The sequence below is a fragment of the Crocodylus siamensis genome, chromosome 1 (assembly GCF_052110815.1).
Source record: "Crocodylus siamensis isolate JL-2025a chromosome 1, ASM5211081v1, whole genome shotgun sequence".
In the NCBI taxonomy this organism is placed as follows: Eukaryota; Metazoa; Chordata; order Crocodylia; family Crocodylidae; genus Crocodylus; species Crocodylus siamensis.
This window is the reverse complement of record NC_143395.1, coordinates 381,754,225-381,777,772: the sequence shown is the minus strand read 5'-3', so window position 1 is coordinate 381,777,772 and position 23,548 is coordinate 381,754,225. Positions and strand designations below refer to the sequence as shown.

The following is a 23,548-nucleotide window of genomic DNA, read 5'->3' as shown; positions in this document are numbered from 1 at the left end:
TCACTATGATGCTTACAGAAATCTTGACAGCAGTTGGGTTGGTGGTATTCCTGAGTTTACTATCTTACATGTGGATTGTAAACTCTTTGGTGCAGGAATATCTTCTATTTGTGTCTGCACAGCACCAAATATACTAGTGTCAGTGACTAGGGCTTCTAGAAGCTCTAAGAAAAGTGATAATCAAAAAAAAATTATTCAAACATCCATTCTTTCCTTATCTTCTTGTAAAGAGCTGGAATTGTTGCTGCATGTGGCTAAGAAGGGCTTCAGTTGGGATGAGCTTGGTTGGCTTGAGCTTTCTTCCCTGTGTTTAAGCACTGCATTTTCAGTTACATCCGGCTTTCTAGAGGAAACAGTTTATTTGAAACAGGCTTAATTTTAGAAATAGAAAATGCTGGGTTTTTTTTTTCTTCTGTATCTTCTATTCATATACTGTTTTTATTAACTCCACTGATGCTTTTCAAACTAGCCATGTTATAATTCTTTTTAAACTATGATCTTATCTGGCAGACTTAATGTATGAACTTATTAAATACATGCTGCAGATGAAATACAGTTAGTTATCCATGGTTTTTCAGTCATAAGGAAGGTCTGGTCCATAAATGTTGCATTTGCGTTCCACAAACTAGCAACGCATGACTCTTATACTTTACTAATTAACTTTTTATTTAAAAAAAAAGGGGGTGGGGGGGGACAAAGGAGCATGCTAACACTGAGGTGGCCTGCTACAGTGAGCAGTTATCGGCTAGGGGAGAATTCAAAGACCCAAATTGGGAGTAGAGTCAGGGGTCAGGAACTGGAGTGCCTGAGGCAGGGGAAAAAAGGTTGAGGGTTGAGATCCAGAAACTGTGGTCAAGACAGTTTGAAAGACCAGCATCTAGGATATTGGGGTGCTAAGTAGGAATGGGGAACAATTCTGAGAGAGAGAATCTGGGAACCAGGGGTTAAGATAATCAAGGTCAGGAAACTGCTTTGGGGTGAAGTACTTTGTGCAGCTGCTTAAGCCATCCTTAAGTCTAGGCCCACAACCAAATGAACTAGCCAACTAAAAAGGCAGTGTATTTGAGTAAAATATTTTTAATGTTTCTTCAAGTAATGTTGTGCTTTAATTGCAGAATTATTGTGACATGAACAATAGAGATCCAACAGGCTTGTTGTACCTGCTGGCTTGGTCTCCTAGATCCAGATCTTATTTTCCGTCACTGAATTCATCAGATTACTTGTTCCTTACTGTTAATTTTATTGTTACCCTAACGGAGTCTAGTCCAGCCCTAAATAATTTTCACCAGAATGCAATGATTTCAGACGATTAGGAATAGTGAAGAGGAAACTAGGGGGTCAGATTGCATTATCATGAGCAGGAGCCTGTAAGGGGGAAATGCAAAATGTTTGCTTTTTTGTTTAGAGACCTGTGTTTTATCTTGTGTAAAAAGATGAAGTTTTAACTAACTTCACTGTTCTCTAAATATGTTAGTCTATAAGATGCCATCCTGCTGTCTTCTGTCTAACTTTAGGCTAACATGGCTAATTACCTCTCTTCACTGTTTAGTTTGTAAGAACTCAAAAAGTATATTCAAATAAGGGTGTCGATATCCTAAAGAGGCTTTTGCCCTAGTTTCAGTCTAATTTCAAGTTGATAATGAATTCTTTCCTTAAAATAAAAATAAGCATATGCTGTTTTTGTGAAATAAAGGCTTTGAAGAGTATTTTATAAGGACTGTTTTAGAGGGCCTTAAACTACAAATAAGTTGTTCTGTCCTTTTAAAATTTCCAGTTACACAAATTTTAGTATAACAGATATTCTTTATTTTGCAGTTGCTTCGAGAGCTCAAGCATCCAAATGTCATTTCTCTGCAAAAGGTGTTTCTGTCTCATGCTGACAGGAAAGTGTGGCTTCTCTTTGACTATGCTGAACATGACCTCTGGGTAAGGTGAAATGCTTGTAGGTAATAGGCTTTGGGTTTCAGTCATAGTAAAAATATAAATTCATTTTTAAAAATGCTGTACCACAATAGATAGCAGTGGGACAGATATTAATGTGAAAGAAAAATATGGACTGCATCTGACAGCAAGGAATGCTACATTGTTAGTCTTTTTTTTCTGAGGGGACTTCAAGAAATATGGCTCAGCAAACTCTAGCATCTGCTGCAGTTCAAGTAGTAAATGGAGAAAGGAAAATACATATCATGATTATGTCAGTGGCTTTACTCAGAAAGTGAGAGTAACTGAGTACTGTAACGTTATTCAACTTTGGTTAGAAATCTTGTATTTTTTTACTTGTGTTTTGGTAAAGCTTCAGTCTTCTAGTTGGATTTCTGTAGCTTTAATCACAAAACAGTGTAGCATGCTTGGCAAATTGAGGAAAGGCTCTTTAGTGCACACTGCATATTAAGGACTGAGATCAGTGGTAAAATGTACTAGTGGAGTGGATTTGCTAAAAGTATATCTCCTATCAACCTATAACTGAGCTCATCTGTGAAAAATGAAGTAATAATGAACTCAGATTTACCCATCTGAAATTCACTGAATTTTCTAGAATTTGAAATCTGATCTCAAATTCTTCAACTAAGTTTTCATTTGTTTGGAAAGGGAGCTGTTTTGTCTTTGCTATGAAATTGATTTTTTAAACCTAAATTAATAGCTGTGTATAAGAAGCTTATCTGGATAATGTTCATCACTTCATCTATCAAACATTTTCTGATGAGAACAAATATCATGGTTTTTCAGATACTGTTGCTCTTGTAATTTTATTCTGAAATGTTGTTACTTTTTAAAAAAAAGTTAGAGCAAAAAAGGTTAAAGGGCTACTGGCAAGCCCATGTAAAGAATCACGGGAGGCTTCTCTTTTTGTAAAACATTACAGATCAAAGCATTGTTTTTTTCCTCCTCTTTCTCTCTCTCTCCTCTTCTCTCTTCCAGCACATAATCAAGTTTCATAGAGCTTCTAAAGCAAACAAGAAACCAGTTCAGTTACCTCGGGGAATGGTGAAGTCCTTATTATATCAGATCCTAGATGGTATTCACTACCTGCATGCTAACTGGGTGTTACATAGGGATTTGGTAAGTTGACCTGCAGTGGGGATTAGCATGGGGTAGAAGATTTGAGAACAAAGATAGCTGGTTTCCTTATTACTCGTCAATGGTGAACAGAGATCTTTGTATACTAAGGGCATATGTTAGCAAATATTTATTTTGTACTCAACTAAACTTTCAGTGAATAGACTTAAACTCTGTGTATAAAGTTTGTAATTATCTGATATGCATTGGGTGGTTCCATTTTTAAGAAGATAATCTGACATACTTCACCTTTTTCTTTTTTCTTCTTTGGAGTTTCTAAATCTCTTTTAAAATTATTTATTTAAGTAACAGACAAACCGTGTCTCTGGTTACATATTTTCAGCTTCCACAAATCATTAGTAATTGTATTGGTGTGTAGGGTGATACTTGGACATAAGGAATTCTTTGAAGTAAAACTACATGTTCAATTTTCTCTTGATTTTATAAGTTTAAGAAGGTATTCAGAAGCTACCAATGTTGTTCCGCAGAATTTTGAAGTCTTTTTCAAAATAAACCCGTTTATCAGAAACGTGTTTTACTTAAACTTCATTCCCTGAGCTAGTGTTTAATAAACGAATTGTCTTTAACATTGGAAGCTGAAAACACTTTCCCACTTACTGTGCATTTATTTTCTTCTGTGCCCAAGACTTTTTGCATAACGTAATAGTTTATCTGTTCCTCTTCAACTGAATCCTGCAGTGCTCTTTCTTGCTGCGTAATCTGTTTTTTATCCTTTTCTTTAATAGCACACTTTTTCAGGCAATCTCTAAACACAGTGCTATAAATGAAAATTTAGCTCCTGACTGAAATGTCAGTGATGTGTAGGAGTAGCACATAGAATCAGTCTGATCCTTCCCATGTATGTGCCTACAGTACTAGTGCTATATCTTATATTTTAATGCATTAAATACAGTCCTGCATATTAGCTACTCCACTGTCATATTTTTAGCTTTAATTATTTTACTGCAAAATGTAGTTAATGATTGTTATTTAATCTTTAACTTCCATGCCTAGTAAATGTTTTAAAACAGTACCAATAGTACTCTGTAACTGGATGCAAAAGCTTTACCTTCTACAAAACTTAAATTTTCAGAGAATTAAAAATGTAAAGAGACTTTGTTCATGAAAGTATTGTACTTTATAAATATTGCTTCTAATTTTCTCCTGATTTTAGAAATTAGACATTTTACTGAAATTTGTGGCTGATATTTTGCACAACTTTATGGACTGGAAGGATAAATCTCAAAAGTGTAGAAATGACATACATTCTTCTAGTTAGTTAGGCACATCTTTTTGTATAACACAAGATACCTTTGTATTGTAATTTTATGTCTGCTTGTTTACCTTTTTATTATGCTTGCAAGTGTTACAGGAAGCAAATGAGGACTGTCATCAAAAACTTAAGTTTTGCTAGAATTTGACTTCCTGCAGTTTCAGATCATTTACAAACCACGTTTTTTTTGTTTGCTTTTCTTAAAGACTGATATAGACAGAGTGCAAGAAAATATTTATGTTGTCAACTGGATGGCTCAGGAGATTGCTACTTTATTATAGAGCCTGTCACATGCAGTTTTGAACACACTCTGTTAGTAGGTTTCCGAAATTATTCCATTGCTATTTGACCTGTATCAGATGAGTTGGTGGTCTTAGTCCAGCATCCATGTTTTTTAATTTCTTCTTTCCCTGAGTGTCCCCTGCCCCTCCCCACCCCTTCTCTCTCCTCATCCCCAGCACTCCATCCCCTCCCTCCCCCAAAAATCCAAAACAAAACACCCCACTGTTATAATGGCAGCCTTTTTTTAGTAGCCTAAACACAGAGGCTTGAAATATGAGCTACCCTTTGGTCCCAAAAAGCTGTCCCAACAGTTTGAGGAATGTTGGCCTAAAATAAAAACAAGGCTGTGCTATGCCTAGTTGTTCTGTCTAGATCCACAGACCTTTGCTTTTTGGGTTCCCGTCTAAAACCACTATTAGAAAATACATTGAACTAGAAGTACATGTCACACATTAGAATAGGGTATATCTGTGTGCCTGAGATGTTTTTAATTTAGTTTTTCCAGGGGCAGTGGAAAACTTTCCTTCCTAGAGTGGGTCTGTAATATACTTATTTACTTGTTTGCATCAATGCTCATTTCATCTAATGAGTCAAGGATATTTTTGAGCAAGCTGGAACTTGCAGAATAGAACCTGAGTAACAGTATGCTTCTAGCCTATGTTGGGTAGAATAATTGAAGTTCAAACTTACATTTGAACGTGGATTACCACTCCCAAGATACCTGTAAAAGTTAACTTTAAGGCTTTTTGACAGTACTGGGCTAAAACACCAGCCTTTTGACTTGCCAGAGCCCTGTTGATTGATAGATGAATACAGTATTTAGATTTTGCTCCTGCCCCTTCACCATCACTGTAATGAAATCAAAATGTGTTTTCTTTATTATATCAAATATAAGGTATGTATGTTAACTTAAGTATCTTAAATAATATATCTAATTTTATTCTAATATTTAGATAAGAGATGTGGAAGAAACTAGAAGAATATAAGTAAGATAGCTAGGCAGGTAACTTATTGTTCTCTAAGCCTGGGAAAAGTAAATTTTTTCTTCAAAGCAGAAGAAACTCTCTCTCTGAAAAGGGCTTTGTTTCCAGCTAAGCATTTTAAGTTGTCTTTATAAAGTTAGTATTTAAATGTTCCTAGGTAGGCATTGAAGTTGAAGCAGTGATTTTTTGCTGTCTACTAACCTTACAGCGAAACATTAATTTACATTGTTAAAGCTGTCTTTATAACGGAAGAAGTTGGAAAACTAGCTTTAACAAATAGGTATGTATGATGGAAGGATGGTCTTTATGAAATGGTAAAAATTGCAGAAAGGCAATAATTGCTAAATCTGTAATGTTCCTGTACCTCCTGTCCCATCCTGTCCCTCTCTCTCTGCAGCCCCCAGAATGCTTATTTCCCATTGGAATCATGCAAGAGTGATTTAATTTAGAATATGATAAAAACTGTGTATAAACACTAGTATTTTTATTGTAGTAGGTGTATTAAATCTATGAAATGTATGAAATATTTGAATTTACGTGTCTTTGTTTCTGTCAATTAATTTTTAGAAAATGTAAATTCTTAATGGTTTATATTCTGCCATTGTCTAACTTCCTTTGAATACTTCTGCTGCTTTTTTTCTAATTAGCCTTTCATCTGTCTTCAGAGCATTTTTCTGATTTTTTTTTTTCTTCTGCTGCCTTTTCCCAGCTTATTTTATCTCTTTCTTCCTGTTTTCTGTTCTTTACTGTTCCTTTACTTGTTCATACTTCTCTTTTATTTGTCTTCAGTCCTTCCTCAGTTTTCTTTTCAGTCATACTTCTCTTTCCTCATTGTGTCTCTCCCTAGTATAGTACAGCTTCTAGGGGCTGGGCCATGCTCCTTTTCCCTCACCAAGCTGCCTCCCTTATTCCCTTTTGCACAGCCAGATGGAAAGGCCACTGGCCAAATCCAGCCCTTAGATGGATTGGGCATTGCCCATCTGGCCTGCCAAGCAAAAAAGTTTGAGCACCACTAACTTAGACTCTCCACCAAAAGGTTGGCTTCAAGACTGAATTCCAAAGGGACCCCTCACAGAGTATGCCCTGCCAGTGGTTCTGCCTCACTTCATATAGAGGGAGCTTCAACTTGAGTGCCTCTTCTTATCTCAATGCTAACAGTACACCAGTATACATGTGGGAGGAGGCAGCAGTTAGCAGATGATTGTGTCCCAATGCTTTGAAAATCTGCCTGGAAACTTGTTGAAAACTAATACAGATAATACAACACTGGTCTGATATACATCTTGGCTTAACTAAACAGGTTGTAACATCCTGAAGTGTCTTCAGCTTCTGAATAAAGATGGACGGTAGTGTATGTAGAGTGTACCACAACGATTAATCCCTTTTGCATGTTGATTTTCATCATCTTGCAAAGTGCAGATGGAAAAATTCACCCCCAAAGGATTATACCCCTAAATTTTACGTTTCTTGCTCATGATGGTTTCCTCTTTACAGTGGAGAGAGTTGTTTTGACAACTTTATTAACTGCTTTCCTCCAGTGCACCAACAAGATTGCATTCTTCCCTGTGTTTTGATAGTTCTCCAAACTCACCTGTGCTCTGGATAATTTGTTTTACTCTATCGCATCTGAGCCAGTTAAGGGAGATGCTGAATGTAATCAGTAGTGGCTTGTTGCAGCGTTTATACCTTCCATGTAACCTTCCAGCAGCCTCGTATATGAGAGCAAAAACTGACAATATAGACCTCCATGATGGTCTCACAAAAGAACTCTTGACACAGGAATGGTTGCCCACATATACCCTTAGGGGTTATATCAGAGTTAGGAAAGGGTCCCTTGAACAGCCTCATCCCCTCATAGTAGTGTCCACAAACAGTAACAAGATGTTGTACTTGGTTGGTGTGAAAGCGTTTTGAGATATCTTAAAGAATTTGCATAGATGCTTTTTTTTTTTTTAATCTTTGGGAACAAAATACAGCAAAAGCTGTGTTATCTGGCACTTCACCAACCAGAAAGCTCCACTAACCAGCATCTTTCAGTCTTCTGAAGGATGTGGCAAAAGTGAAACCAGAAGTCCCACTTCTGGTTTTGCTGCTGCAAGCCGACTGTGATTCTTCCTTGTGGACCACGGCCTGGGGCAAAGCAGCCTGTGCGGGTCCCCCTCTTTGGCCCCTGGCAGGCTGACATACACACGTAGTGCACCGGCACGTTGATGTGGTTAATTTGATTAACTGGCATCCCTCCATTTCCAGGGAATGCCAAATAACAGAGCTTTTGCTGTAATAACTTGCACAACTGATGTAGCTTTTTCCCTTATATTCAAGCCTATAATCAGATAGATGGGATTCAGAAAAAATGAGGAATGAAGATGTCTAAAGTTATTCTGCCATAGCCTATGCCTAATTTTTAAAGAAGGCTGTGAGATTTTGTTTTTTGTTTTTTTTATTTCAGATTTTTCTAAATTTATAAGAGCTGAAATACTAGCTTTAGTTGTTGGGTACAATTTTAAATTGTAAGGTATTTGATTGACCACATTTACTCAGATCTAAGATGACCTGGACTATAAGACCAACCCCCTGATAATTAGATGTTATATATGGAAAATGTATAAATTTGTTATAATTCAAGGTATAGGATCTAATTATTGGAGCTTTACCTTGAATTTTTCCCCTTCCCACTGCTAAAGCAGGGAAAATAAATCTGGGAGGGTCACATTGCCTCCTCCCACCCACCACCCCTCTTATTGTCAGACCTTGCTCTCTCTAAGCACATAGAAGTGAGGGGAAAATTTGAAAACACTGGCACACGAAATAAACAATTTACTATACAGGCAACTTACTACAGGTACCCATCAGCTTTAGTTCATTCAGAATTGATGCATTTTACCTTTTTTTTTAAAAGTGCTATAAGTTTTAGAAAAAGTACTCCATAAACCTACTTTTAAGCAGGACTTTTGTACCTACTTATATATAGTACACACTATGCATTATTTAAGTCCAAAACCAAAAGACTCATGGTTCACCATGTAGTTCATAGGACTGGGCCCCACCAGAATCGACAGCATTTCAAGCCCCACAGCTCAGCACTGCTCAGTGCCCAGGGCAGGGGGTCGGACTAGAAGATCTTCAAGGTCCCTTCTGACCCTACATCTATGAATCTGTTTATGTGTACTCCAGATACCCCACCCACAAAGGATCCAGTGCTAATGAGTCCCCTGATTATGACTGGAACTTGGTGTTCTTGCCATGAATTGTGGAATTCTTCAAAAAAATATATGCAGATGAGGCTCAGGGCAGACTAGTCCAGCTCCTCCTCATGAAAAGTGGAGCCACACTAATTAGATGTGACAGGTTAAGAGAGGGAGTGACAGAGGGATTATGGGTGAACTGTTTGGGGCCCCACTTGATGATGTTTGTTAGACATGTAGGGCTGGTGAAGAAACATGAATCATTGAAATGAGAAGAAAGGTGCAGCTCAGTTGTGGGAGTGAAGAGGAAATCAAAATGTATTCAGTATAGTGGCTCACCTTGACTTGAAAAAGTCAGTGCTGAGAGGGACTATATGCAAAGGGTACTACCATAAAGCTTACTTAGATAAGCTGCACTAACATTTCCTTGTGGTAGATTTCCATATGGGCCTTGTGTTTTATAGCCATGCTTGGTGTTGGCTGAGTTTAATCAACTTAATATTTGGGTTCCATGACTGAGCACATGTTGCTTTTGACAGCAGTTGAATGATAGACAGTGTATTTAATGAGGTTTCCTTCTGTGCAATTGTAAGACAAGAGGCTTCCTACCCCGCTGTGCTAACTGGTGGGGGGGTCATTTTGTGGTCAAGTACTTACGGTATGTAAGTATTTATCTTTGTATACTTCATGAATCCATATGAGAGCACAATGTATTCAGAAAAGTGTCTTTTGTTTGGTCTTTTGAACTTTTCTGTTTTTCTATTGCTTTAAATTAGTTATAGAGAAACACATTATTTTTTGTTTTTAATTTAAAATACCACAGAATCAATACAGTATTAACTATTAAGGTTTTCTGTGGGAGGTGAAGGTATTGGTGCTTACTTGCTGCCGTCAGAGATCAAGCCTGGTTCATTGGCCATCTTGTGTTTCTGCAGTGTGTTCTCAATTTTCTTTTTGGTGTGACTTTGAATGCTTGTGAAACCATAAATGTACTAATGTTTTTACAAGTAACTATACAATGATCTAAGTATTTGTGCTAATAATTTCTGTATAAATATATGCTGCTTACAGGTAAAATCACTTTCCAACCAACAGCTTTGGAGACCCAGTTGCAGATGTTGGTCAGAAAACTAATTTTCTTTCTTCTTTTGCATCTGTAGACAAAACATTCTGTCCAAATATACCTGTGCAAGCCTATTGTTTTTAGTTGTAGCTGATTGGTACCTAGCAAAAACCATTTCTTGTTGATGACTGACATTTTTGATCTCTTCAATATGAATAGGAGTAAAAGTCTACTGTAGAATCTGCACAAATAAAAATTCCAAGTCATAAATATACTGTACTACTGCCCTTCAGGTTTGGAAAACAAATTTGAGCGAACAAAGTTTAGAGATTAGAAGGTTGGTAAAATTATATTTACAGTAATAAAGGTGACTTTGGTGACCTTGCATGTAAATGGGACAAATGTTATGCTGGGGAAAAACTAATAATTTCTTGACTGTTTAACCTAAGTTTGAAGAAGCAATCATTTAAGTTTCTTGGATGTGCCTTTCAGAAACTGGAAATGTTGTCCACAGTAAATAGAGTAGAACATAAACTAGGATTGAAAGATAGGATTATAGGAAGCTGGAAGAGACCCTGTTGTGGTCTTTCTCAATTCTTTACCAGAAAATACTTGCTTTATTTTTCTATAGTCAAGAAACAAATGAAAGCTAAGAATTGGCATGTTCCAAGGGGTGTCTTGACTCTGCATACCTTTCATTCACCAAACTAATTACCCTGTCTCAGGATGAAATTGAGAGAATGATATGCCAGGTGCCTGCTGCTTGGAGTATAAATAAACCAGGTGCCAGAGCAAGGGACAGCAGGACTGTGAGACTTGATAATGCAGCCTGCACATTGCCATAATATGGAGAGGCAAATGTTTCTGGGCTCCTTGTATTTTCTATGCATTTGGGTTCAAAGCCACCAGTAGCTTTGGTGATCACTCTCTAGTCCTTTTTTCTAGTGAGGATGGAAAGGAATATTTTTCCTATACTGACCTGGAGCAGAACTGTTTGCTGCATCTGTTGACAATGGTACCCACAGGTCATATGAAAAAAAGGTATAATTACTTTCATCTCTAGGCATCTCTGAGCTGCAGTAGTCACTACACAGGGCCAAGTCTCTGAGCCAGAAGAGATTACATTGGGACCAGAGCTTCAGATTTTTAGGAACCTCTGGTGTCTCCTGTCTATAGATCTAGATCTTAACCTGGACTGGCGTAAGAGTGCCAGTCCTGGTGACATTGAGAAGGTTGGGTGTTGATCTTTTGCCAGTACTTGGGCAAGGTCTTTTGATCTTGGGTTAGCCATGGAGTCTAGTGACTTATGTGGGAGAAATAGCTGAAGCTAATTTTTCCCTCGAGTTCTGAGCTTGTACAATTGGCAGATTTAACTAATTCTTGGGGATATGAGAATCCCCCAGAACAGAAGAGGCATTGTGTATGCCTGTTAGATATTGGTATAAGGCTATTACCCAAGGGACACGGACACAGTCAAAAGCCTAGAGAGCAAACCGTTCTGAGCAAGTCCGTGATAAATGAAAGGGGTACCATCCCATTCCTCCACTGGAAAAAAGAAAAACAGAAGTGAGGTTACCCTGCAGTAAATAAGTGCATGTACAGCAAATGTTGACAAAGCCACAAAATGGCATTGCCTGAAGCATCATCAGAAAGGAGCTGGGATGGAGATTTGATATAGATGGTAAGGTGTCAAGCCACAAAAGGGTCCGGTTACTTTTTTCTTTTAGAAAACCCAAAGGACTCGCATGTGCTTCTTAGAGGTGTTAGGGAGCACTTAACCATTTTTCTGTTCTCCTAAGGTTCCCATTAGTAGGACACACACAGCTCCGTGTCTAGCCAGGTTGTTAAGAGAAACTGAGGAACAGCAAATGCATGCCACCCTTTATCCTTTTGGCAGTTAGGCATCAGAATAGGTGGGCCTTGTGGCACATTCAGTGAGTACTGCTAAGGCAAAAACACAGGTTTGGTCAAACCACAGGGTATGAGAACTTCTCCCTGGAGGATGTATATGTGGCCAGTTATTCAAAGGAGGACCAATCTTATCCAGTTCCCTAGAGAAAGCAACTCTCTAATCATGAAGAGAAAAAGTCTTTGGGAAAGAAGGTTAAAAGTAAAGTAACTAATTCCTTAATTTTTAAGCTACTGCAGGCTGGTAGGTTAAAACCTCATTTAGTGGTGTAGCCTCAGTGAAGAGTGCTGTTGTCTTTCTGTAATGCTTTGATTGAGCATTTTTGACCAACTCCAATTATGTAATGTGCAGTATTTTCACCATGAGATCTGTACTTCTGTATGTATTCACTATAGTATTGGCAGGCATAAAAATTAGAGGAGAAAATCAAAAATGATACAGTAAAAAATAATCTTTCTCTTAACACTTTTTGTAGCATAGTGCTTTCATATAGTTGAGAAGCACAGTGGTATTAATGGCAGCTTTTTTGTATTCTCACATCCCCAGATTCATGCCACCAGCACTTTTCCCTGCTCCAACCCCCCTTCCCCCAGTTGAAGCATAAGCACAGCTGGGAGCTGCCCTGTGCTGGAGCTGGGGGCTGGGAAAAGCCCCTTACTGCTGCATGCTGCCCAAGCTGCCTTGCTCATGTTGTTCTGGAGCTAGGTTGTTCCAGCCCATAGTTTCCTTAAGGTTGGTGACCCCGCTATTAAATATTTAAATTCAGTGACTAACATTCTGGACAGAGGAAGCCTTTAGTAGTTGTAGTTTGTTTACAGCTTCTGCTAAAACAGTACAGTAAAATGGACAATAAAAGTATCTACATTATATTAAAATTGTACAATTTATAGGTTTTGGTGAAAGCATGCAGTAAGATAATACATTCCACCAGTTTTACCATAACTAAAACATCACTCTGTGATGATAAAGGAAAAAAGAGGTAAAATGAAAGTGTGTGCAGTAATGAGAGGTATCTATTTATTTGATTGTGGCTCCTGTTCTTTGTGCAAGTAATGCCAATACACCCAAGGAGTGTAGGACAGGCTCCAAGTCTTAGCTGTTAATATACATTCCATACCTTTGTCTTTCATTTCTTGTTTAAAAACTCAGAATTTTCAACTGAGACCTTCCAACTGTCATCTGAAAAACAGGTCAGATTAAAGTTGATAACGTCACTATTTCTAAGGTGTAAAAAGCAAATAAAACCCTTCACTTCTTTGGGCTTCTTCCTGGATTATAAGTACCCAAATCAAATCTATAAATAAATATAGATAATCTTTGGTAGGTCATCTTTATGAAAGGAGGGCGTAGTCTGATGGAAGCAGTTGTATAGAGTGAGTTTAATGAAGGGACTTGGGTGTGGTGACACTGAGCAGCCCTCTTCTGAAATGTTAGGTACCTGCCTCCAAGAATAAATGTCACACAGATTGTTTGTTTCAAAAGGAACATATAATAAAGGTAAAATGATTGACCTGACTGGGTTGAATATTAGTATTTGGCTGTCAGTGTAATACAAAAAATACCTTTTAATTTTGCATTCCTGGAAATTGTAGTTTCTAAAGATGGTTATACCTCAATATCTCCCTTCCTTCCATTGCAATCATTTTTTTCCAGAGGCTGCAATTTAAAAGGCTGTGTGCATAAAGTATGACAGGGTTCAGGGGGTAAAGATGACTTCCAGAAAAATGCATTTTAGCACAGCAGAGGAAGATATAGTATTTCGTACTTTTTTTCTAGTTTCAGGAGTTGACAAACTTCCAGTCTCATTGAAAGCTTAGTTTAATTCAAATGGTTTCTCTAGTATCTATTCTGAGTCACTGTACTTTTTAGTAAGAGAATAGAATAGTCAGCCTCTGTTTTGGGGGACGGGGTGAGGGTGGCTTTTGTTCTGTTTTGGGTTGTTTTCTTCCCCTCCTTTAATATATCTGAGAATTATAGAGCTTGAGTGAGGAGCAGAGTTGACATCCCTAGCAAAGAAAGTCTGCTGTATAAAGAATAATGTCAGGTCAAAATTAGGTTTTGTACCAATAACTTTTCGAGAGAGAGAGAAAGAAAGACAAAGTAGAAATACTTCTGACTCATTTAATTACAACAAAAATGTATTTTAAGTAATCGATTAATGAACGTGAGATGTCTGTGACCATCAATAATAAATCATAATGTTTTTAATTTTAGAATTGTTTTGTTACAACAAACATATAAACCTTCCATGCTGCCTTGTCTGTTTTTTCCCCTCAAATCTGATCCAAAAGGATCAACTTGGAAGAGAATGAACAGAAGGTAATCTCCCTGCCCTTTTAAGTCCTTAGTGTCCTCTGCTTCAATTATCAAAAAGGATGTCAGTTAGCATCAGCTACTGTGTTTCTTTTATGTACATCTGTATATTAGGAATCAAAATGAGATGTTTTAGGTCTCAGGTATATCGAACTCAGCAGGCCCTGTGGGCTGGATGAAGGGTGTAGGGCCAGTCCACAAGCTGGTTCAGGACAAAGACTAGCCCCGCACACTGGATCAGTGTGTAAGGCCAGTCTGGTATGTCTGCCTTGGCTTGGGCCAATTCCCCAGTCCCAAGCTGCTTACTATGTGTATGTGGGTTGGATGATGGGGCTCTGTAGGTTGGTTCTGGTCCGCACACTGCATCTTTGACATCCGTGGTTTAGGTCACTGAATGGTAGCCATGTTGGGTAGCTTCTCATTTGACAGAACTGGAGAGAATTAGTTTAATATTAAGAAAAAGGAAAATGTGTTTGAAAAAAGTACTTAGTTTGGCTGAGCTCGTTCTAGAGTTGTATCTTCCAAGTCTCTGCTTGCACTTGTGCTCACACTTGCTTGCACTCTCACTAATGACTTAAAATGTTCTTTGAATTTCAGTGTTCGTATAAGAGGGTCAAGTACCAAATTCAGGTTTTGTAAACACTTATCTAGTGTTATTTTTATCAAACAGAAAAAAAGAAAAGGAAACCAGTGTTTCAGTGGAAGCTCAGTTTGCTTACGGTGTAGCAGTTCTGGACATTACACCAGCCCCTGACTTTGCCTGCCATGTTTGGGAGCTTTCATCCACACTTTGCTATTTTTTCATGCTTTTCTCTCTCCTTTTGATATGTGAAAGACTTGCATGTAGGCCATGTAAAAAGTTGTGGCTGGATGAAGAAATGAGATCTGCTGGGGTGGATCATAAGTACATATTGTACCTTAGGGACAGACAGTGAAGGACTTCTCCAGTTTGCTGCTTAAAAAATGTTCCTTCCGTTTGGTTAAATTTGTTAGTTTATCATGTATAGAGTCATGGCACTAGAATAAATCTGAAGAAATGTAAAAATAAGAGGAATTGAGCTGAATAATATGTTTAAAATAATTGAAGAATGATTATATTACCATTGAGTGTTGCAATAAAATGCACAATTGTAACAAGTGAGCGTCCTGGGGCCAGTCTGAATGTAGGCCTGTCCACTTGCTTCCAGGCAAACCATCTGCCTACCTTGTCTGTCATGCCTTGATGTTCATTATTGAGTGATGTTCATCAGGCGGGAGGCTGCCCTTTACCTGCCCTGATGACAAGGGCCTAGGTATACTACCTCCCCTTATTGGGTCTCATGCCTCTCAGATGTTTCATGGACTAACACCTGGCTTTATCATATTCTTAATATACATACTGGGCCTTCAAGCCCTTCTCTGAGCTCCAAGCCCTGTCCCCCTATGGGATTAGGTTTCCAAGTCCCATCCCACTGCACTCCTTAAGTTAACCCTTATCCCTTTGCCTGGGAGCTTCCCTAATGGCTCCCCAAGGCTCAGGTCCCCAGCCCCCTGGAGTGCAACTCCCGGCTCCCTAGCGCAGCCTCAGAGTCCACTGCAAGTCTGGGCTCTGCTTCAGGTCCTTCTGCCTGGCCTGGGCCCTGCCTCAGCACTCTCAGTGAGCCAAGGCTCTCCCATCTCGATTTTGATGCCCACCAGGGATGTGGGGGCTGGGATTATCAGGCACCCCTACCTGCCTTGGCCTGGCATTTCTGAAGGACTGTCCTGCCATGAACAGTCCCACTAGGCCACTCTTCCCCAGCAAGGTGCAGTTTCTGGTCGTGCCCAGAACCAGGAGTCTCCTGCCATCCCCAGTAGCTCTTCCCGTACCTCTGTGTTGTACTGAGCAGCAGCTCAGCTGGTGATATCTCTCCGGCTCCTGGTAGCAGACTGCTGTTCCTGGTGTTCAGGGCCCAGCTCTTGTATATAACAGGTGGGCTCTGTTCCCCAATCAGGCATCATTGCCTAATTGAGATAACAGCCAGCTGTGGGCTGCCTGGTTGCTGCCCATGCCCCTGGGAGTAACAGCGCCCTGTGGTCTGTTACAAAGAAACTCATAGAAAAATGTATTTACAAAATCTCTAACAGATTCTCGGTTCCAGATTCTTCTGGCTTCTAAATTAATTTTCTCTATAATATACTATAATTCTGTTTCTACAAAATGGTGAATCTGTCCCTTTTAAGAAGTTGGTAAGAAAGCTAAAAATTCACTGGGTAAGAGGTCAAGGGTTTTCAAGCAGCATAAACTAGTTAAGCGAGAATCTAGTTGGAATAAATGATCATTTTGCTTCCTGTCAAGAGATTAACAGTGGGATGCTAGAGAGATTTTATAAATTATTCATGATAGAACAGAGTAAATAGTAGGATGTCAACATATGTGGGTAACTCATTTAGGGTTTGTAAAACATTTAGCTCCAGAGGAGCTTGTGGACTGTTTTAACCCTTTATTTAGGGCAGTTTCCACCTGTGTACCAGCACATGTGGTCTTAAAACGGCTTGTCTCATCCCATCCAGATTGTTGATGTTCATGGAATGGGCAGCATTAAATTTGGTTTCTGGGGCATCATGGTATCCTCCCTTTAATGCATGGTGTTGATCCAAAAAGCAGATAAGAACAATGAAGAAAAATGCAGGAACTAATGAAAATATTAGTCGTCGCAGATTTGGATGGAACACTCTTACTTATTTCATTTCCTACTCTGAATCTTAATACATGTTACAAGTAAAATTATCCAGAGATGAGTAATCCTCCCATATGAAAGATGAGCGAAAAGGTTAGGGCTGTTTTGTGAAGCAGGTGAAGTTGGAGAAAGAAAGGAGTACAACAGTTGCATCTAAAACAAATATTAAATAAGGTTTTCTGCTCTTATATTACAAAATACAAGAAAGAAAGTGAAAGAGCTGTGACCCAGCATTACCAGGATCTACTCCTGTTTTTTCTGAAACGGCTTGCCATGTCTACAGTCAAACATGAGGATCTCAGGTTGGCCTTCTTGGCCATCTATGGGCCCACTGATGACAGTCTTCCAGTAAGTACGGAAGTTATCCACATAGTGAGGAACTGCCACTGACAAATACAGAAGAGGAGAACAGTCTGCTTTTCGTTTTTCTGTTTTGTTTTTTTGTTTGATAGCAGAAACCATTACCTCTGGAAGTCACTCCTACTGTGGCTCTGGACAAATGCTTCTTTTAGTTGTTTTAAGAGGGGAAAAGGAGTTCCTGCTCAAAAAACTTATGGCAGCTGTTCAAACATAACTGTTACGTTTGCCTGCTTCTGAGGCCCTGGACCTCAGTTAAACCACCAACCAACTCTGAATGAAGCAGTTATGTGGAGACATAACAGTTGAATTGAAATAATTTATAGCAGTAAACATTTGATAGTTGTATAAATGTTACACCTATTGGTGCTCAAAACATTGGAGCAACAGCTTTCCATTAGAGCAATAAACTTAAAAGGCATACAAATACTTCTGTTTCATGACATAAACAAAACTAGTTATTATCTGCCTGTTAGGGAAAAAATGCTGTCTATATGCAAGCTGTTTGTGCACCTTCCTCTGAAGTCCCTGATATTGACTGTTTTCAGAGATTATATATTGGGTTAGATCAGGGGCAGGCAATTATTTTGGACGAAGGGCCACTTACTGAGTTTTGGCAAGCCACCAAGGGCTGCATGACAGGCAGCCAGGGGCATATAAAATTTAATTTTCTAAATTTTTCTAGAGGCCCCACGGGCCAGAAGAATGGCCTGGCAGGCCACATCTGGCCTGCAAGCTGCATTTTGCCCACCCCTGGGTTAGGTAGACCATGCATCTGTTTCAGTGTGGCACTTCCTGTATTTAATGTTTCTAGGCATACAAGAACATTTTATGGGATGCAGTTTGTATCAAGGCAGATGCCCCTTAAGGCCTATTGGGGATAAAGGTCCAGTGGCCTTGCCACTAGGTCTGTGAATGATTTCCAAGCAATGTCTGGGCTACGTGAACTACCTCCCTGTATAAGTTATTGAATCATAGTTTAACCATTTATTTTTCTAATACTACAGCTTGCTCTTACTCTTTATCATTCTCTGTCCTCATTTTGTAAACTTGATGAACCTATTCTAGACTTACTCTAGAAAAATCAGCCAAACACCTCTGATAGAATGTACAGAAAATTACATTTTGAGCAAGGCCAGGATCTCAAGCATTTAAACCTTTTTTTTTTCCTAGATGCTGTATTTATATAGCTGTATAATCACTGCACTAAAAAAACGCAAGCCATCTTATATTTGAAGATTCACCCTCAAACATTTTCCATTATGGAATCAACAGATTTTTTCAGCTGTAAAGTTAATTTTCTATAGTGTTATGTCTGAAACGTATTAACTTTAGTGTTTTTATTCCTGAACATGTCCTTACCGTTCAGGTTTGTTTGTTTTAATCTTATTTCTGTTATAATTATGTAGTGGTAGTCTGTCCCATGAAGCTGATATAAAAATATATTTTTGGTTGTTGCAATCAGTTCTTTGCCTGTAAGTATGTGTATAGAAAAGCAATCTTTCTGATTTGAGTCTTGCTTTCATATACTTTGAATTATCTGTCTCTACTCCTCTTTTGACCTATTTCTTTTCAGCTGTAATTCAGTACAGATCAAAATGACAGAAAACACTGTGCATTAGAGGGTTGGTTTTAATACTTCATATTGCTTCAAGTTACCAGTAGTTGCACGACAGTGGCAATGATAAAATTTAGGATTGTGTTCAGAGCTTGAAAATGTGACAATGAAGTCATGAGCTTTTATGAGGCAGAAATATGGTATATTGGTGGTAACTCTCAGAAAGCTTCCTTGAATTGGTAAGAATGTGACATTCCTGCATTCACAGTTTTGTCTGAAATCAAAATGTTTTGATAATTGTAGTAATTTTTTTAATTGTTTTTGCGTTTGATAGACCTCCATGGCTGTTTTTGCAGTTCTTGATTTTATTTATTTATTTACTTATGAGAACTTTAATTAGAGCTCTAGATTTGTAGGCTGTTTTCAGTGAACTTCACCTGTGGTTTTGTGACATGTTCTTTGAGATTATAACCTAGAAAGTGTTTTATTAGGTTGAAATGTTTCATTTTCTAGATGTTAAGTAGAACTGTTAATTTTAAGTAATATTTTGGAAAATCCAAAATCCAATATCTTGGGTTTTCTATGTATATGGGATGGAATTGGAGAATACATATTTTGGGTAATTCAGTTAATCTGAATAAGTTTAAGTGCTTTTTATAGGGAATCTTGATTATTCTTAAATATGAGTGTAAGTAATTCCCATTTTCAGAACTTTTCTCAGTCTCAGTCCATAGGGTATAGTAGACTGATATTTTTGTTTGTTAATAAATCTAGGTAGAACTTCCTTTCAAAGTAGAAAACTTCATATGGAAATCCTTTTTGTTAAAAATAAATAAAAAAAATGTGTGTTGAAAATAGCCAGTTCTGATAGCCAGTGGCATTCTAGGGAAAATAACGTTTTGGCATCTTGTATGTGACTTCAATAAAATTGCAGTTTCCTGCTTTATTTTGAAAAGTTAACAAAATTGTTCCCCAAAAAATTACCTTTATAAAGCTCAAAGGCTTGTGGTTCATTAAGCATGAAATTAGGTGTGAAATTCCTAAAGCCTAGTTCCAGGCTATGTCCGTCTTTTTGTTGTACACAGCTTCTCTTGTCACTGCACTTAAATGCAAAGTGATGGAGCATATTCATATCTTAGTTCTCTACACATTTGTCACAAACAGTATATTATCAAGTAGGTTATAATTTCAGGAGTGACAAGCCCGTGAACTTCACTCTAGTCCTTCAGAATTTTGTTTTGTTTTTTTTTCTTTTTCAGTGTTGCGGAGTTAAATGTTGGTTGTACCTAGCAATCTTGTTATTCCAAGGATTGCAGCTTAACTTAACAGTCCTAAATTCTTAGGTCCCTGGTGGGTGTTACATTTTTCATGAAAGATATGCAAGTTTCTCTTGGTAAATTGTAACATGCCACAGGCCAGACCTTATTCCCCCTGAATCTGGTAAGCAGTTGCCCACCCAACCTTTAAATTCCCTGGCATCAGAGCAGCCTGAGACTGAAGAGCCACTGCCTGGTTCTGGACTGTTCATGTACCTTTTAAAGTCTTGGAGCCAGGGAGCAGCCCCTTATCGCCCCCTGACTGGAAAGCATGCATTTGTCACGCTCTAGCCAGGGGACTTTTAGCAAGTTGCTGCCCACAGCTCTTTGTGTTAGTGCTACAAAATTTGTAGCAGTACAAGATGCAGATCTAGAGGGGAATTCAGATATCTGCCAAATCTACAACAGTGATTTTCAACCAGGGTGTTAGCAGACCCCTCAGTATGCTGTGGTACGGGCATTACTGCTGTTCCAACAGCAGTGGCCCAGGTAATAATGCCCTGTGCACTGCAAAGGACTGGAACATGCATGTGCTCTCCTACCTAATTAGGGTTTCCTGATAAACCTATAGCAGGTAGGAGGGCCAGCTTGTGCTGCAGTGCTTCCCAGTTCGATTCCCCCATGCACTTCACAGACATAGAGGTGTGTGGGACAGTTTCACCTACTCTGTATGCCTCTATTTTTAGGAGGTGCCATGTGGGGTCAGACTAGGAAGGGCTGCAGCATGAGCTGACTTTCCTGCCTCCTGTAGGCTTATCAGGGGATCCTAATGAGACAGAAGAGTGCACGCATCTGCAGCCCTTCCATGTTCATCTGTACAGCTGGCATGTGAGGCACTTCATACGATGGTGGTGACAGCCACACTGAGTTGAGAACCACTGAGGTAAGTTAAGGGAGCACAACTGGGGTGACACCAAATTCAGGAAAGTTGGGAAGGGTGCCTGGGACCTAAAAATGTTGAGAACTACTGCCCTACAATAATGAATGGTGGCTTTGTGTACAGTTGTAGCTATGAACTTGGACCAGTTCCTGTGTGGTGCCTTTCTTTTTGAGTTTAAATGCTTGTTAGGCCTGAAATTAAGGCCTTAACAGTGTCCATTTTAAAGCCTTAGGCTAGAAAGGTGAACATTTTATGGAAAGGTAGAGCAGCTTGTGCGGTGTTTTTAATTTAAACCAAACTTCTTTTAAGAGCAAAAATATACTGTTTATTATGTCAGCTATGCCTTAATACAAGGATGATGTCTGCCAGTGGAGATTACTGGTGAGTTTTAAGGTGGCTGAGGAGTCCAATCCATGCTCTGCAAGTTTTTTCCACAGACACATGGTGCCTTTAGGGGGGGAGGGGGAACCACAACTGTTGGCCAGGATGTCACATGCTTTCCTTCCTCTGCTATTTCTCAGCTTCCTAAGCAAAACAGTTCTCTTTGAAATGGGCTGTAGCTTGGTGTATGGTACAGCACCATTGAGACCTGTTACAAGCCAGCACTTCCCACTTTGTAGGTATTCCCACTCTTCTTAAGGTATTCTTTCAGGGCATCCTTGTAGTACTTCCTCTGTCCTCCACAGGTCCTCTTACCATGACTAAGTTGAGAGAAGAGGACTTGTTTCAAGAGACGAGTGTCAGCCAACTGCACACAGTAGCAAGCCCAGCAAAGTTGATGTTTTGTGATATATTTGCCTTGATGCTGGTTGTCTTTACTGCAGAGAGGATGCTGGCATTAATGCAGTGGTCTTCCCATGTAATGCAAAGAATCTTCCTGAGGCAATGCTGATGGAACCATTCTAGGTGCTTAAGATGGCTTCAATATTAGGGCTGTACGAAGCTCTGGTCGCTGATTCAGTTTGGTGGAGATTTGGCCTGATTCGGTGGCTGTATCTCTGAATCCGAATCGAAGCAGGAGATCCTTTAATCTCTCCAAATCGAATCGGAACCCTCTGAATCAATTTGGAAAGATTCAACAATTCGGACATAGACACAGATTTAAATGTATTTTAATATCGCACAGGAACTTCCTCATTAACCCATATTTGGATGAGAAGTTGGTGAAATTTTTTCATTAGTGCTGTTCCACCAGGTTTGAAGACCTCTGCAGGTATGCCATCTGGGCCTGGCACCTTATTGTTCTTGGTCTAAGTAATGGCATGCTAGGCTTCCTTGAAGGATGGGGGATCAGCAGGAGGTTCTGTTACTGGGTGTTGAGGGATAGATTTGATGGTGGCAACTGAGACCTCAAATTCATGGTTAAGATAGTCTTGAAGTGTTCCTTCCAGTGCTTGATGGGTACATTGTCCATGAGAAGGGTGGAACCATATTGAGATTGCCGGGGATTGGGCCCTTGGAACATGGCCCATGGATGGCTTTTATTGCTTTGAAAGAAGCTTCTCATGTCATATCAGTCAGCGAAACTCTGGATCTCCATGGCCTTCACTTGCCACCACTGGTTCTTGATGTCCTGTTAGCCTCCTCTGAGCTACAGCTTTGAGCAAGTGGTAAGCCTCTCATTTTTGTTGGTTGGAGGGTTCATTTTCCCAGCTGCAGAATGCAGCTCTCTTCTGATGGATAAGTGCTAAGATTTACTCATTGTTCTCCTTAAAACAATCTGGTGATGGTAAGTGGAGTATCCAATTGATTTAGTGCATGCCTTGTGAATAACATTCTTAAGCTCCTCCCAGTGTGCCTGGATGTCCTTGATGTCATCAGGTAGTTCAGAGAGCCTCTCAGTATGGCATTGCTGAAGAGCCTCGCATCTAGCTTGCCTGAATGTTAAATCTCTTTTGCATTCCTTTTAGTTGTTTATGGTGTTGTGGTGCAAGCTACATATCCATGATTGATCTGACTAAATGGTGGTCTGTCCAGCAGTCATCTGCACCTCTCAGGACGTGGGTGATATGGACAGCAGTACAATCATGCGCTCTGACAGTAATATAGTCAAGAAGGTGCCAGTGATTTGAACATGGCTGTTTCCAAGTGGTTTTATATTTGTCACTCTTTCTGAAGATGATGTTTGTGATGAGCAAGTCATGCTTTGCACATTTGCTGAGGAGAGGGGATACCATTGGAGTTGACTTTCTGCACCTGCTCTTTCCTAATGGTGCCGCTCCAGAGTTAAGAGTGTTGCCCAACTCTTGTGTTGAAGTCTGTCATGAGGATGAGCTTGTCTTTCTTGGCAGTGGCAGTCAGGACTGTGTCAGGATCACAGTAGAACTGTTCCTTGTGGACTTCTTCATCATCAGGAGTGGGGGTGTATGCACTGATGACTGTAGTGTACTAGTTGTTACTGAGCTTGAGGCAGAGAGTCATAAGGCATTCCTTAATGTCCACAGGGAGTCCTAAAAGCTGGCTGACAGTCTTGTTCTTGATGGCAAAAGGCAACCACATGGATGTTTCCTTAGGTGACTTTCCTTTCCAAAAAAAGGTGTAGCAACCTCCTTATTTCAGCTGGCCTTCATCTGCACAGTGAGTCTTGCTACCTACAATGGTGGTGGTTCTTTCAGGGTGCTCACTGTTCTGGGAGTCCATGAGAGTGCAAACAGTTCATGCGGCAAACTTCAG

General features: G+C 39.3%; 1 protein-coding gene across 10 annotated transcripts in view; it reads left to right on the top strand.

Moving 5' to 3' along the window:
- CDK8 (cyclin dependent kinase 8) overlaps positions 1 to 23,548 on the top strand; it is a 135,278-nt gene that overhangs the window by 76,962 nt on the left and 34,768 nt on the right. For 7 of the 10 annotated variants that reach the window (XM_090028556.1, XM_090028526.1, XM_090028517.1 and 4 more), the window contains 2 exons: positions 1,816 to 1,926; positions 2,920 to 3,060. The exons of 2 other annotated variants lie outside the window; for them this stretch is intronic. In XM_090028556.1, coding sequence (XP_089884682.1) covers positions 1,816 to 1,926; positions 2,920 to 3,060 — 252 coding nt within the window. Of the gene's footprint in view, positions 1 to 1,815; positions 1,927 to 2,919; positions 3,061 to 23,548 lie in introns of those variants that run through there. One more of the 10 variants, XM_090028588.1, reaches the window with a different exon arrangement.